This window comes from Necator americanus, chromosome X (genome assembly GCF_031761385.1).
Source record: "Necator americanus strain Aroian chromosome X, whole genome shotgun sequence".
In the NCBI taxonomy this organism is placed as follows: domain Eukaryota; kingdom Metazoa; phylum Nematoda; class Chromadorea; order Rhabditida; family Ancylostomatidae; genus Necator; species Necator americanus.
The window spans coordinates 28,341,670-28,358,363 of record NC_087376.1 but is presented as its reverse complement, the minus strand read 5'-3'; the positions used below and the strand labels follow the sequence as shown (position 1 = coordinate 28,358,363).

Below are 16,694 nucleotides of genomic sequence, written 5' to 3'. Positions count from 1 at the left end.
TTGTTATACTTTCTATCGTTTACCTCCATACCGCTGCATATATCAGCACTTTCGTTGAAAAAGGAGAAATGCTCTGATGCATCCATTTCTTTAGAAATCTGGTAACGGTGCGTCCGGTTCACCAGACAGTCTTATAATGTACATTTTATCCGAACGCTACACGTTTTGAATGCGTTGAGTTCAGAAGTAGAACTATTATTTCCATCTATGCTATGTTTTCCTGCAGAAACTTCTTTAAAAACCGATCTGAAGGGAAGCTAGTACTAGGAGTTTTGCTTGAATATCTTCAGAATGGAAAATTTAACACATTTATTATATTGTGCTAAAATAAAATAGAACAATAATGCTCTCATTTTTAGGATCTCCTTTCGTATATCTTTGTAGGCTGCAGCATGTCATGCTCATTGACTTACTTGAACCTCTCAGTACCATGATTTGTGGTACTCAATCAAATAAAATCTCCACCTTGTGTAAACATCAACACATTTTTGTTCGTGGATATGTTCGTAGAAATCTTCCATACCGCCAAGGATATACTTAATTCACTCACAGTGTTTTATCATTCTTATTTCTTTAAAGCTGATCTCTCGTCCTCTAACATTACCTTTGTTCTCCAGTAATGTTTACTGCTGCTTGGATTTTGTTGCGTAGCCGTAGTTCCAGAGCTGTTGGTGGCAGACAACGTTTTGAAGTTCTTCCGTGATTTATTGTCCCTTCTTTAATGATCCCCGTATATATTTGAGTGTAACGGAATAGGTAAATAAATATGGGTTGAGGAGAATGTCTAATGCGGACAAGCTCGGTTTAAACATATACCGGTTTAAACGGTAGGACGCATACGCTGAAAACATGTTAACAATCCTAACGTCTCTAAATTTACTGTGGTCTCTCATGAAATCACGATTTCTTCATTTTCTGTAACTGACCTTGAAAGTGGTATTAAGGACAATCTTTCGAGATGTTCTTTGATAATCCTCCTGCTGTATTGATCATACTTTCTGTCTGGAGACAAAATACTTACGTTTACAAGAATTCTACCTTTAATGGTCTACTTTACCACTTTTTTGGTTATCGTGTTGTGACAGTAAATGATCGGCTTATCGAATGTTACTGTCAAACATAGGCGGTGCTACTTCCAGTAGCGACGATAATCTATTCTATGTGATTCGAAACCGAAAAGCAAGCTCTCGTCTGGCTTCCACCATTATCGTCCTTGATATTTTTTTAATCATTGTAATGCGGAATCCTAATCAGTTCCACTTCTTCTGAAAAAGCACACAATACGGTGTTCAAGAGAAACGCGCTCCGATTATTTTTCTCATCCTATTTTCGCTGTATGTCTCCACGAATCCTTGCCAAAAATGTCCTTCTACAGATGACTGTGTTGGTTTTAGCATCATTTCTTGTTGGTGCCCTGTTAGTTAAAGAACTGGTAAGTGCATCATTTCTATGGATTAATTAATGTAAACATTTTACTATTTTACTTCATAATCAAAGGTTGCGAGATATTTTTCACTATGAGAGTTTAAATATTTACTTTGTTGGATGAATTTAGTGTTATAGCCAGATTGTGAATGCCAATACGTTCTGTGACCAATACTTTAAAAAATATTTGTAGCTCCTGTAGTTGACGACATTTCGTGATCTATTTGATCTGTTTTGCTTGATCAACCTATTTTTTTCATATTTCCTCCTATTTAGACCACCAGGAATTAATGGGAGGAACTAAGACAGTGGTTTCAAACCACTGAAACCTAAATCCTTCGGTTTTGATTTGAACTGAGCAGCTCCCTTGAATCATCCTCCCCACTACAAACAAATCATGATCATCTGCTTCTCTGATATAAATATACAATGTAGACAAAAAGTGTAACGAGAAAATTCAAGTCCTGAAATGTCTGTTTCTTAAGAAAATGAAACATCCAGATATTCTTATCGGTCTTATCGGGATCAGATTTCAGATAGGATCAATTTAAGAAAACCAGCTACGGCTGCAAGAAGTTACTTGTATCATGTACGTTGCCCACAATATAGCCAATCTTGATTTATGGTTACTGTCACTGGTTGGTCTCGTTAGCTAGGGTCTTCCCGTAAAAACTTGTTCTGCAATGTGAGAATTAATTGCCATGATGGTAGGAGCGACAGGTTTGCTGAAAGCAGCACTGTCAAAAGAAATAATGTTCAAATTCATTAAAACAACATCAGTAATAAAGTTTCTAGATTATTTGACCACTAAGTTATTACTGTTGACTTAAATTTCCCATAAAGAAGCTATCTAAACAGGAACTAAGGCTTAGTCGTATTCCTATAGCTTCTCCTCTAATAGTTCCTGGATTCTTCGGGACCAGCTATAATAGATTCTGCTTTCACGAACTTCTTAAACTACTGAGGTTTTACTGAGCCGTCTTTTTCCAACGGTTTTTTCTGGAATCATTGGCACAGGTATGGACCGAGAAACTTCAGCCCTATCGCATCATAATTTGTGAATAAGAAAGGATAGTACCACTTGAAGCGTAGTTTTCCATACTCTCCTTCATCCCAAAAAGTTTTCAACAACAATCGACCCTTTTTGGAATATTACTGCTATTTATATTAGTGTAACAGAGCTTAAAAAGGTTTTCTAATCACTATCACTTCCTGAGAAGTTTCTACAGTTTTTCTAGACTGCAAAAGTTCTTCGATTTGCATTCCCTTAACATAAACTGTTTGGTAACTACGAATACGTATATAATGTACACATCATTAGGCTTTTTCATGAGTTTTTCCTGCAAAATATCTTTATTTTAATTAAGGAAAGGTTCAGAAGAATAAAACAAATAAAGCTATTCCATTATCACTTTTTCTTTGCAAAAAAGACCCGAAAATAAGGCGGCCGAACTCTTTTCAGGAATGTGCAGAACAGTCTCCATTTACTATTATTCAGGAGGACACAGTTTATCATGGAAAATTCTCTAATCTCACCGTTGTCCATTTTATTGGAAATTCGGGAAGAACTGGGGTAAGCTCTTAATAATTTCATTGCTAAAAAAATGAGTGGCTCGAAAAACGGAAGTGATGTAAGAACCCGGGACAGTGAGGTTCGAAGAACCCAGTAGCCGGAGATCTCTGGACTTTCTTAAATCCTAAAATCAGGCGTTGTGCACAATCCACAACTATCACTAACTGTTTTGTTTTGTTAATAATTCTTTTCTCATCTTTCATTGTTCTACGAAAGAATTCGGGATTAAAAAACCTCACTTTTGCCATTAATGCTCACAACTTCTTCGCTATAACGTAACTGAGGCCGCAGCCACACATCCGTCATAGTAAAGTAAAAGTTATAGTTTTGCTTCAAAATATGTGTTCATCTTTCGATAGAGAAAGGTACGTAGAGGGGCAGCTTGCTTCACGTAAATCAAAACTTCTTCTCATCCGTTAAATTTTTCAACATAACTACCATCCTATCAATTTTATAAAGAAACTAGTGATTTCATTTATTTGCAGACGTGGGAAGTGATGAACACTATTACTCCCAAGAATCCTGAACACATTAACGGTGTTCATGTAATTGCTCGACTTCGAAACAATGGAGAGACATATTTCATCTTCAATAAACAGTACAGAATTCCGACCAAAAGCTGGACCTTAGAATTTCCCGGAGGCAACGTTTTCCGCATGTTTAAAACTTCTTCTCAAAACAATACCTAGTTTTGGGAGAATTAGCATTTTCAGAGGTATCCTATTATCTACACAGTAATCGCATTTCTAGGTATACAGGAAGCAGGAGAGTCATCCACAGAAGCTGGAATACGGGAGCTTAAAGAGGAGACTGGATACGCTGCCACAGATGTGTTGTTCAGGTATATATTGCAAAAGAAAAAAAAATATACGTTAATAATTTGCGCTTATACTCGTAAAGCGATTGGAAAGTAGGAAATTGCTCACCGGAAATGTGCGAAGAGGCAGAGAATCACAAAAAAATCAAAAACCTGAGGAAGTAAAATATAACTATTACTTCACTTTATTGGGATTAGGTATTTTCGCAAATTCCTGTTGGTAGATTCGTTGTTTCTTTTTGAAATAGTTGCTCAATTACTCTTGAAGATTACCCAACCATGAGGTTTCCAGGAACAGTAGGAATGTACATAAAGGTACATGTACTTAAAATACAACAAGCTTTTTTTGAGCAATCCTCTCAAAGAATAGGATGTGCTGAACAATTCGCGGTGAATTATCAAAAAGATATTCTTTCAGAAGCAATGTTGACAGGGTGTGGAGTCTTTTTAGGAGAGTTTTTTTTTTCTTTCTAAACCACTGCTAAGTTCCCTTCTCCGCGAGATTTCTGTAACGTGTCTCGTTTCACTCTCTTTGCTTCATAAAAAATTGGGCAAATAATTTTTCCTTCGTATTTTTTCCTCACGGTCCGAATTCCCAGAAAGTCAGAGAATGAGTGATTTTGAGAAGGAAAGCAACAAAAAAAGAAAGGAAAATCTGCGCATTTTCTTGCATCTTGCCGGCCCCATTATTGTCTCTGAAGTTGTTCATGTGACGTCATTTTGACGGATGCTGGTTGCATGATCCTTAGGTATGTAAACAAAGCTCGTTTCGTAAAGGATGGTTAATTTATTCCCAGGTCTCTGTAGAGGGGAATGTGTTTTTTTTTGTGAAAAAGAAAACTTAACGCAAACCTGTGAAAGCCAATTGCTCTCCTGAAGAGAAAATGTGCTACGATGAGCAGTGTAAATTATTATCACAAATTTATAAGAGAGGAAATCTGGTGCTTGGAACTCAAAAACATAACTGATCTTCTTACAAATTCAACGTAGCAGTACTTTATCCTACTATTGTAACAACAATAATTCGCTTCTCGCAGCTCTTCCGGTAGGCAAGGCACAATGCCGTCAAGATTGAATGACACGGCCCGTCATGTTGTCGCCGATGTTGACGGCGATGCTCAAGTGAACTCACATCCCAAGCAGTTCTTAGACGATGCCGAGGTTAGCTTCACTGCTCTAATTAATAAAAATTTTGAGTTTAAAAGCATCACCCCACGAATCTGAGGTGGTGCAGATTTCAGGTAGAATATTCGTATACAGGATGGGAGACTACGGAGACGAGGGTGATTCCTTCCATTTCTTTCTAATTGCCGTAAAAAACGGCCCGGAAGATACGGCTTCATTCGTTTTGGCGCAACATTTTGTACAAGGGGTTCGATTGGAGCGCGCCAGTCTTGTGCGGCGTCGCATCTTCCGGACCGTTTTTTACGGCAATTAGCAAGAAATGGACGGAATCACCTCCCTCTCCGTAGTCTCCCATCCCGTATACGAATACTTCACCTGAAATCTGCACCATCTCAGATTTGTGGGGTGATGCCTTTAAAGGAACCGAGATAATCCAAATCAATTCTATTAATTCTAGTCGTTGTTTTTATTTTGAGCGTTGTTTGAACTCTGCATCATGAAATCTTTCGTTCGCAAGAAAATTTTGCTTTAGAAAGCTAAGATTTGATTCCTCGAAGCCTTGCTTTTAGTGTAATTTTGTGGTTATTTGTAAGAAAGTAGGGATTGTAGAATTTGTACCATTGACTCAATGTTTTTCAGCTGTGTCTTATATTAGCTGAACTCGTAGTTTTCTTCACAGCCTTTGTAAATCGTTGGATAACGAGTGGCGCAGAGTGGAGTAAGGTTAAAGCATTCTTAGGCAGTCTTCAAAAATCCCTAAAATTTCCAATTCAAAGTTTTTCTCTCGGTTGCACAACGAGGAAAGGGTTGCCAACAACAGCGCTATATTGCTTTAATATACCTTCAAAGAATCGTTTGAAATTAAAAAAAAAGAGTTAGTGAATATAATGATGTTTCCAAGAATAAAAAAAGAAGAGACTAAATGAAAGCATTGCAGATGACGAAGGTCGTGTTAATCAAAGCGTCTGATCTGTTGAAGACAATACAATCGCTTGAAAAGGAACTTGATATCGCCAGCAATGTGTACACATTTGCTCTCGGTTATGCCATGCGTAACTTGTGACGTATTATTTCCGATCCATGCCTTTCAGCTTTTCCCGGATACGAGTATTTTGAACAGTTCAAATTTTTTTGTATATAATTACTTGCAGTGTTAATAAAGGTCATAAATTTGATAGCTGTCTATGAACTTCTAGAAATGAATCACGATGTGTTTCAAGAGCTTAATGAGGTATAATCTTCAGAATAGGATAAGTTTGTTGCATTAGGCAGTTATGATATTCTTACTGTTCACTAAATTCCATTAACGATGAATCCCATACTGCGGAAGGTAGTCGGCCAATCGGAAGTGTGCTCTAATTGCCACTGGTTGCCATGCCGATACTACGGTAGCCGAGCTTTAGGCGGGCGGGCTCGTTCTGAGCACTCAGCGCCTCAGCTACCTCAACACCTTCAGAAAATATGTACCCATCCCTAAGTAAGTTTTGTCACCTATTCATCGTCTGCTATTCTATATGAATTGAGAAACGAATGCAGTGTTGACATTTACGGAAATCCGGACACCAGTGAGAGTATTTTTTTGGCCATTGCCCGAGTTCCACAATAGAGCGGAAGCGGCGCTTCCGCAGCTTATTTCCTGACCCGGCGGAAACCCCGTTTCCTTCCTCTTCCTTCATACCCTGCCTCCAGCAATGCCAATGGCCGCTGTTCTCTACCAACACCTTTCAGCTTACTCTACTATTTTATTTTTTGTTTCAAATATGTTTGTCTGAATTTGCTCCGTTCGTGGAGAAACTGATGGTAGAGCATGTACCTTACACCTCCCACATACCATTTTCTACTGATGGTAAGTGCGAGCTGAAAGGCTGTTGCCATTGGAATGCTGTGGTACTTCTCTTGCTAAAATATATGGGCAGGTTTTGGAGTCGCTTCTGCGGGTCGGCAACTATTGAGTTGCAAGTTGTAAGCATAATTTTCTATGGTACACCGACACTTATCCAGGAGAAGCTTGAAAAATTCCCTTTCCGTAGATAGAGGTTGACAACGCTTGAAATATAAGTAGATATTACTGCAAAGTAATACCTCGGACAAATTTTTCTGGGGCACACAGCACTCTCCTGGATCCATTTGTCATTTGCATAAAGACTATTATCATTTCTACACTGTTTTCGAGTTATAATGCATTGGAAATAATTCTTTAATAATTGAAGATGGATATGAAAACATGTGCCCTCGGACGCCCTGGGACACATCGCTCTCACAACCGGAAACATCTCGGCTTAACACAGGTGAATATGACGTATATTTTCTCTGAGTGTGATGAAATGCGAGATCCTGAAGATGAACGGTTTTGACTTAATCCTAAAACATTATCGGTTTGCTTCAATCGTCATTTTTTCCCGTCTCGGACTCAGAGGTTTCAATTTGCATACAAACACGGATATTTGTCTTCTTGTATCAGATAGCAAGCGCCGAAAGCCATCATCGCTTTCCATTCTTATTGATAGCTTGTGCAGACACTATTCGCAATAATGAAGAGTGCTCGACGTGAGGCTAAGTCTAGGATTTTGGAAATTCTACAGCAATCGATCTGATTGATAGGAATATTTGCGTAATAGTCCAGTCAGATTCCCCTTACTTTCTTAAGTACAGATATCCATTGAAGGAAAGTTGTATAAAAGTTCATTTTTCAAATTAATTTCCGCGATGTCGTGATGGCCTGAAATCAGATTATTTAAATGAAAATCTTTGACTCCTTGTTGTTCGCGGAAATTGTCGACAAATTTCCTCCATCCATATTTTAACGACTCTCGCATGGACATTTAGAAAATTTGCAAGGATAAACATTGAGGTTGCTATGGGAAATTGCTAGAAAGAACTGTTCTTCTGAACTTTGCTCAATGTTAAGAGTAATTCTGTTCGTCATTGTGAATTGTTTAAATCGCTATTCTGATATATATTTTCATCATCCACAGGATATCCTTTTCAGTTGAGGACATTAAAACCGTAATTACGAATCTTTTACAATGACGTCAACAAAACTATTTTGTTATGATTTACATCACTTTGTTATTGCAATTCAACAAAAATTATTTTGTCGCATTCAACGTTTGGTTCTTTTTCACATTAATGAGGTAAATGTTTAGCAACATCTGAGTTGTTGCTATAAAATGTTCCTACTGAATCGACCCAAACAATTATTAGGCGGTATGTCCAGGCGAACATAATGGTCCATTTACCTTCCTTGCATCATAATTGCTCAACCAGTGTGCTTGGTTGCCTGATATTTCCCACAAGCTCTTAAGAGTTTGCAAATGCCCTTATTTTCAGGATGTCTACAGTACACTTCGCTCTTGTCACGGATGCCGAATCAAGGTGAATTTCGTGCGACGAGTTTCTTAACTTGAATGTTAAAATACAATACTGAGTCATATCACCCAGAAACTACCTGGGAATAATGGATGCTTGCAAGGAGATGGAGAGAATTTCACTGGTAGCATTAGGGAATGATTCCAAATGATGGAAATTTTGTTCCTTATATGTGTAAAAACAGAAAGTAAATTAAAATCTGTCGCAAGCGTCTTCCAGTAAAAAGAAATAATATCTAGTTCTGCATGATTAAAAAGTACAGCTGTTGCTCTGCGTTTTGTTAAAAAATGTCCTGACCATTTCGGATGTCTTCTGTCAATAACTTGACAAATGAACTAGTCAGTACTCTTCGGACCAGAATAGAAGTAACATTCAAAAATGATAAGCAGAAAGCGGGTAGGACTCAGTCACAACACCCTCACATCACATAATTTTTATAACTTACAAAAACTTATTGAGGTTCCGTAAGATTTATTGTTTGGTCCATCACACCTTACCGGACCACCATTTAGAAGAGCTATGGTTTTCAGAACGCTCATTTTAGATATCACTTCAAAAAGGTACTAGTTCGGTCCTTACAGAAAGGAATTTTGGTCGGAATGAAGCTCTAACGCGAAGCCTACTGAGTACTGAGAGAAGAAATGCACCAAAAATGAAGTACAGTATGCATATGATATCATTGGCTAGTGTTCATCAACTGCAATGGATAACATATCCTTGAAAAACATAAAAATGGTCTTATATGAAAAATAGTTTTCTCAGACAATCCGGTAGATATCTCAGAAGGTTATCGCAACTCTTCCATGTTTCTGCGTACGAGAAATTTTTTTTTAACATCACAAATGTTCTGCCAATTTGATGATTTTTTTATCTCTAGTGAAGGCAGTTTTGACCGAGTGTACATTTTTATGGAAAGAATGAAATTTCGCACATCTAACAAAGATGGTAGATAAAATTTCGCTTGGTGTGGTGGTGAGTGGTTGCACCGTGTAAATTTCTTTGCTTATGCTTCTAAACCTTCTCTCTCGGATAAATCTGTACAACGAGATCTTCCAATGAGTAAAAGTGGAAAAAAGGGGAAGTATAGGTATATAATGGTGCGAATGTAGCGCAGCAGATAAGAGAGTAATGTGGGACTGCACAGTCAATGGTTTGAAATCGTCCCAAAACGAACCAAGACTTTCATCCCTGCGGGGTGACTGGGTTAATATTCTGGGAGGATAAAAACGCTGACTTGATACATCGGCGGGCCACCGTAAGTCCTTGTGTGCGATGTACACGGTTTCGTGAACTTCACTCGATTCTAAAATTAAGACGAAGTGCTGGGCGGATCTCAACGAGTTGATGAACGCCGCCCGTTTTGTTCCTTATCCTTCAACAAATCAGTAAGCGATATTGGAGGTCCAGAAATCAGATCTGTTATGATCACCTTGTTTTGCTTATAATATCTTGAATTCAATAGAATCGTAATTTGTAGGAAGTGGCCAGATCCAGTTATGGCAGTTTCTTCTGGAGCTGTTGGCAGACGCAGCTTCAAATGCTCACTGCATAGCGTGGGAAGGAGGCAGCGGAGAGTTCAAACTTGTCGATCCGGATGAAGTAGCACGGAAATGGGGCGAACGAAAAAGGTGAGGTTTATACGTAAGCGCAAATGTTATTAAGACGCTTTTATTCGTTTTTTTTTTGGAATTGAAAGTGTGAATTAACGGTCTTATGAGTATTATTTCAGCAAGCCCAACATGAACTATGACAAACTCAGCAGAGCGTTGCGATATTACTACGACAAAAATATTATGACTAAGGTTTGTAGTAGTAAAAATTTTATTATAGTTTTATTGATAAAATCTGCAATGTTCTCGTTTCATTCTTTCGTTTTTTCTTGAACTTCTAACACTGTTCAATTTTGAGGATTTCACAGCTTTGATTCTTCTGGAATTCATTCGGACTCAAATCTAGCGAGCACATAAATGTAGTTAAGTGACAATAATGTGGATAATGGATTTTTGTCATTATTAGTGGATGTGAGCAATTGTGTTTGTGATGATCTGATTTAAGGGGAAGGAAATGAAGAACTAGGAATTGAGTTAAAGGCGGCGTATGACAGAATTCCCAATAATGGGATGGATCTGGGCATGAGTAGACAGGAGTTCATGAATTTGAAAGAGACCATAGTCAATTTCTTCGGGAGATCCAGAAAAAAACGTGTGTATGTCAGCCCTGGATGTTCTTTTCTCCCTAACGATGCAACTCACTACGGCTCATAAAACACGAAAGATCCGCAACGCATGGCCGATTGTGCGGTTGGGGAAGCTTCTGCTATTTAAATAAGATACATAGCTTGGATTGCGGACGTTGCACAACGATAATGCCGCAGGCGATATGTCTTGTAATAAGTAGCATCGTTCATGAGACTCGATCTTATAAAGCTGTTTCGTACATCTTTTTCTTGATTACTGGGCGGAATTGAGCATGTTGGGGTTCATATTCGTGAAATGAAAGGGGACTTCATTGAAAAACAAATTTTCTTATTCCATTAGTGTTTGTCTCGAAATGGTTCCAAATTGCATCTAGAAGTACATGACCTACCGGATTCAACTTATACTAAAATCTCTTGTTTGCCTTCAGTTTTCGCTAGGAGATAGCGCATTGAATTTTCCAAAACTAAAGATTACTTCAAGTGTAGTTAATACTATAGTATCATCATACATAACTGCATGCTCTGACCATAAGAACATCTTTGAACGCTACCAAATGCATTCCTTGACGCCCGAACAGGTCCCGACATGAAAGCTCCCTACATTCACAGAACGATTGTTTCTCAACAAGACGTTTTTCTTGCACACTAACCCATTCTAGAATAGATATCAGAGATTTACAGTCTCGGATACAACGATCAGGCTTCGATTTCCTCTTTCTGAGGAGATTTTCGCGACACCTCAGACGACTGAGTGTGGGGAATCGCGAGAAGGAAGAGATAGTAAGCATAAATAAATAGTAGTGAGCAACTTTACTGGAAACGCGTCCACACAGTCACGTTCAGAATAATTTCTGTAGCTTGGTTCGGATACTTTAACGTCATTATTGCCCTTAATCATTTCAAACTATTGGAATCTTTCAAAATCTCAGGAAACTTCATTATTTGGATTGCTGCCTTTAACTTTACCATAGGATGCCGTACGATGGATGCAGATGACTCATTCTGAGGAACTATAATTAATCAAAGGAACGTTTCGCTGATCAGATCAACTGTTTTAATTTCCTTTAACATCCAGAAACAAGTGCTCCAGTCATGAAGGACACTTTTCACTCTTGTTTACAGTAAACAGCGGTATCTGAGGCGCCTTCGTATTTTTTATTCACGCAAGAGTTGAATGAAAATGAAAAGAAGGGTTGAAGACAAAATTACTACAGCAGACAATATGGCGTTAAAACTAACAGTGATTTATTACATACTATATTATTATACTTGTTGATTTCCTCGTGTTGAGTTGGATTGTATAGGTATCACAAAACCAGTCTGGAGTCGATGCCGTGTGATTTTATTTTACTTGAAAGATTTTATACTATATCTACAACTATGTACAGTACACTGGCACATGTCTGAGCTGCTATCTACGTCAACTACGGCGTATTTCATCTTTCGTTTTCTTCATTTAGCGGTTGTGGATATCATTAATTTCAGGAAGTTATTATATGGCGTATTGCACTTACTTAGTGAACGAATCGTGATGTAATCGAAAGTTGATGTTTTGTTATCACACATGAAACAACTGGCGATATTGTCAGAACTTTAGTCACACGAAAATCTTTGAACTGAGAAATCAAATCCGTGATTATAGTTCTTCTTTGTAGACGTAACTTGTGAATATTATAAAATACTGTAGATTCAGTTATTTATTCCCTCAACTCTGTTGCTATGAAAAGAAAATTCTCCTCCGTAAATATTGCCGGCTCTGTAGAGCGTTACGTGCCTGGCACCACTCACTTTGTTTCTCTGCTTGACTCAGCTTTTCTTTCCTCGGCAACGTGCAGCGCAAATCGAATTGCGGTGCGGTCGTTCGGTTGAACACATCCAGCATCGTTTATAGATACACTTCGTTCTTACCAGTTGACTGTAACTAATTTTAAAGACGTCATTAAGTAACTATTTTAGGTGCACGGGAAAAGATACGCCTACAAATTCGATTTTCAAGGACTAGCACAAGCCTGTCAGAACACAATGAATGGAAGTGGAGATCTCTCTAGTGCTGTGCAGTCACTCAATCCTTATCAAAATAGTAAGAATTCCTAAATATTCTTATTCTTTGGAAAATCTAATAAAATTGCGCTACAAAGCAAGACAAATGGACTGCAAGAACATGCCGTCTCTGGGATTTTAGTGCGACAGGTTTCCCAAGACTTTTATGTCACTGAAAGCATGGCTGGGAATTGTATCCACATTGTTAGAGCACGATCAGTTCGAGTTTCCCCGACAAAGGAAATAATCTTGGTAATGTTTTTTAAATAGCTATGAAGTGGAAATATCTGAGCTACAAAACCTTAATGTTAAATAGCCCTTACGTTATTTCTGGAAATTGCAGTTTCAAAATTCTCTAGCGGAAGCATTTTGACATGTACTTAAAGGCATCACACCACGAATCTGAGGTGGTACGGATTTCAGGTGGAGTATTCGTATACGGAATGAGAGACTATGGAGAGGGGGGTGATCCCGTCCATTTCTTCCTAATTGCCGTAAAAAAACGGCCCGGAAGATGCGGCGCCGCACAAGGCTGGCGCGCTCCAGTCGAACATCCTGTAGAAAACCGTGCGCCAGAGCGCCTGAAGCCGTATCTTTCGGGCCGTTTTTTACGGCAATTAGGAAGAAATGGACGGGATCACCTCCCTCTCCATAATCTCCCATCCCCATGCGAATACTCCACCTGAAATCCGTACCACCTTAGATTCGTGGAGTGATGCCTTTAAGATAACAGATCTCGGAGACAAACAGTACTGCTTAGTACTGATATATTTAGTAATACACTTAATATATTAGTGTTATTGTTGTGGAAATAAAACGAAAAGTTTACATTTAGTATCGAAACTTACACCTTCACAAGTCCCCTATCAATTATTGGGAGGCTCAGACAGGTTAGCACAAGCAGTGAGTTTATTACATTTCTTGTCTTTATTTATTTATGACAGGACATCATGTAGATGACGCTGTCCCATTCTCTACGTGTAGAAATGGCTCCACGTGCGTTTTCAGTTAACGTTAATAGTTTAGGCAGAAAATGCTGAAAAGGTAACAATAATTTTATGCTGAATTCAAGAATTGAGTGTAGTGGAACCCATATGGATTTTATGGATAAACTGAGAACATGGGATCAGTCGCTTAACCCTCTTATAATAAGTGGAGGTTAAAGGCACCTTTCCACGGATCTGACGTGACGAGGGAATTCGTGAGAAAAGCCAGAGAAGGGGTTGCAGATTGCGGGATCAGGGTGCACGCGCCGCATCCACGTGCGAGCGGTCGGAGATTAATGAAGTTTCCTCGCCAACCTGTTCAGGTCAATGAACAGGCTGCTGGAGGAAACGGAACGTATACATATGGGGCGTTCTAACATATCCCGTAGGAACTGAAGCGGTTCCCACCCCGTTTTTTTACGGAGAAGTGAGCGGAACTGCCCCGGATCCCTCTATCTCCATACATCCCGAACTCTTACACTTTCGCTGTGGGTTCCGCGTCAGATTCGTGGCATGCTGCCTTTAATAGTTATCCCCCTTCACCATCCAATGAATCACAATCCTCTCTTACAGTTTCCTTAGGCCGCACATAGTCATTGATTTAGTGAGAGAACATGAGAATTCTTAGCGGATATTTACCTGTATTCATTGGTTATTAGTTCCTCACTTTTCTTCCTATAAACTAAAGAATAATACGATCTATCATGATCCAGGAAAACTAAAATTACTCCTTACGTAGTAGTTTTTTATCCTTATTTACTCTTGCCAAAACGTGGAGCAAACCTAATTTTGGATAACTCTCCTCAGTGACTTGTTTGTCGTCTAGCACTTCGATTTAAATTTACCCTAATTTAGCTTCGCTCACGAATTTATGGACCTGCTTTTCTGTCACAAAGAAAATCATTTTTTTTAGATAGCAGATTTGTCATTGATTGATTCCTAAAGTCATTGATTTTCTGTGAGTCCTCAGTTGTTCTTTAAGCTAAGGAGTGATTCTTTTTCCATTGGAACTCAGTGCATTTAGAGACGACGTGATCATTCCAAACATTTATTCTCACCGCCAGGTATTTTTCCTGGATTAACATTGAGCCAGCTATGAGTTGATAGTAGTTTGCTGCTTTTTATTTCTTTTGTTTAGAAACCCCTCACGTTTAGAATCACTCAATCGTTATTAGTAGGTTTAGAATGGATGAATCAGGAAAGAATAAGACTATTAAATCTTCTTTCTCCTCTTTTTTTGGATTTTATTGCTGCCAATAATCAGAAAAAAAAAAACGTGGAAATCGATAGTGAAGCAGTCCTCGAATACAGGGCTACTTTTGTAATGTTTCACTGCAATGAATATATTGTAATGGATCAATATTAGCAAATGTAGGAAATGGAACCATTGTCAGGAATGCGTTAGCTTGTGAATAAACACCATTTGAGTAAAAAAAGAGCTGGCGAAGTAATTAAGTACGAAATTTCTTCCCCCTTGTTTGCATAGGCCAATTTTGTCACTCATCATTAATTAGAGAATATATTTAAAGTCGAAGAGTACGGGATACGAAATCCGCAGAAATTTAACGAAACTAGATCTTAAAAATTCTTACTTTAGCTACATATGAAGTGCTTGGTTAGGGTGAAAATTTCCTTGGACAATCTTTGCTTGTGTCAGATTTTTAGTGATTATTACAGCTATTTTTCCAGGTACCCGTGTGCAGTGCATATTGGCCAGCTCAACCACAGGCCTACATATATCCCACGGTGTCATACTATAATACGAAACCAACATTGTAAAGCAATATATGGAGAATAAATTTATTACTAAAATACATGTACAGAATTACTTGTACTGTATACAAAACATTCCTGTCAGCTAGTTCTCTGGCATAACAACGTGGTCGCAAACATTCTCGTCGTGAGTAATGGGTTTAATGTGCATTGGAACTCTACACAAAACCCGTTATTATTCCCTGACATCATTGGTGTTTCGTTGGTGCCATTAAGTCGATCCAGGTAGTGCTTCGCATAAAAGTCGTTTGAGGTTAAAATCTTAGAAATATACGTAAACAAAAATTAAGAAGTCTTACTGGGTAACAGAGTACCACTGGAGTCATTCCTGACACTTGAGGTGCTTAATTTTAGTCCGGGTATTTAGGAAACTCACCTCTACACGGCAGTGCATTTATGGATTTTTGGCTCCACATAAACAGCATTCCCCAATGGGCGCGGCAGAAGCTGTTTTTGTTGCTCAGTGTTATCGGAACTTCTACTGGCGCTCCAATTTTGTCCATGTCGATTTGTGTTGTTGAATAGAGCTGGAATTGGTCAACTTTTTCTCAAAATATCCCAAAAATCTCGCTTGTTTTTTCTTAGCTACATAAGCATAATAAAAATAACTATATTTAATTTGGCTCTCATGTTGAGCTCATGGAGTAAGGGAGTCTCACCAATATTTTATTCATCATGCCTCTAGTTTTTCTTTAGTGTCTTGCTAGGTTTCCCACAAGGCCGCTGCTCCTGCTGATGAGGTAAATTGAGCCGCGTGGAATTTTTGTAACTTTGACTTTTAGATTTTTGTTTTTCCTAGCATTAATGTCAAATCCTTTGACGTTTGCCTCGATACGAAATCCATCTAAATGACGCAAATAAGATAGTTTTGATGAACTGCTGAGAAATACATGAGGTTGTGCAGAAGGCGGCTGTGTAGGCATTCATTTTCAGTTTAAAATTTGTGTATGAAGGAAAAAAGACAACAGATATATGTTAGCCTTCCAAAACCATTATTTCCGCAAATTCCAATAAATCCATGTTTGTCGACTGGGTTTTTGGGATTAACATTTTGTGTCAACAACTACTGTCGATTCGTCTGGCTTCAGTGTGCCTACTCGTATCGTCTGTGCTATTGTTTTCTGTATCGGTGAGCATGTCTTCTTCTCAGGTAAATATCTGCACTTTTCCTTGCAACATTTACGTTCTGAATGCGGATTCTTAATTGTTTCGATTTATCCTTAAACGCTTAGTATAAGTACAAATGTTGGACGATCCAGTGTAATTTCACTTTATTGTTCAACACAAAGATCATCTAGCGGGGTCAAAACCGTTCTATTCGATGTTGAAGCAAAATTAATATTTCTGATCCATTTTAGAAATACAGGAAGACGTCTTAAAACTCTTCTG

The 16,694-nt window shown here is 38.4% G+C and overlaps 1 protein-coding gene across 3 annotated transcripts; it reads left to right on the top strand.

Annotated features, from left to right (window-relative positions):
• Window positions 1–1,375: 1,375 nt before the first annotated feature.
• On the top strand, window positions 1,376–15,311 carry RB195_025770 (uncharacterized protein; the record flags this gene model as incomplete). Of its 3 annotated transcripts, XM_064214048.1 has the most annotated exons (11): window positions 1,376–1,432; window positions 2,888–2,998; window positions 3,484–3,640; window positions 3,749–3,839; window positions 4,853–4,976; window positions 5,878–5,992; window positions 9,787–9,937; window positions 10,039–10,111; window positions 12,463–12,586; window positions 13,382–13,449; window positions 15,222–15,311. In XM_064214048.1, the coding sequence occupies 11 exons, from the start codon at window positions 1,376–1,378 to the stop codon at window positions 15,309–15,311; spliced, it is 1,161 nt and encodes a 386-aa protein (XP_064069927.1). The 3 variants fall into 3 exon arrangements, with proteins under 3 accessions (XP_064069927.1, XP_064069929.1, XP_064069928.1); XM_064214047.1 differs by lacking the exons at window positions 9,787–9,937; window positions 10,039–10,111; window positions 12,463–12,586; window positions 13,382–13,449; window positions 15,222–15,311 and having other exon boundaries at window positions 5,878–6,003; XM_064214046.1 differs by lacking the exons at window positions 1,376–1,432; window positions 2,888–2,998; window positions 3,484–3,640; ... (3 more) ...; window positions 13,382–13,449; window positions 15,222–15,311 and adding an exon at window positions 6,402–6,417 and having other exon boundaries at window positions 12,463–12,600.
• Between the last annotated feature and the right edge of the window lie 1,383 nt (window positions 15,312–16,694).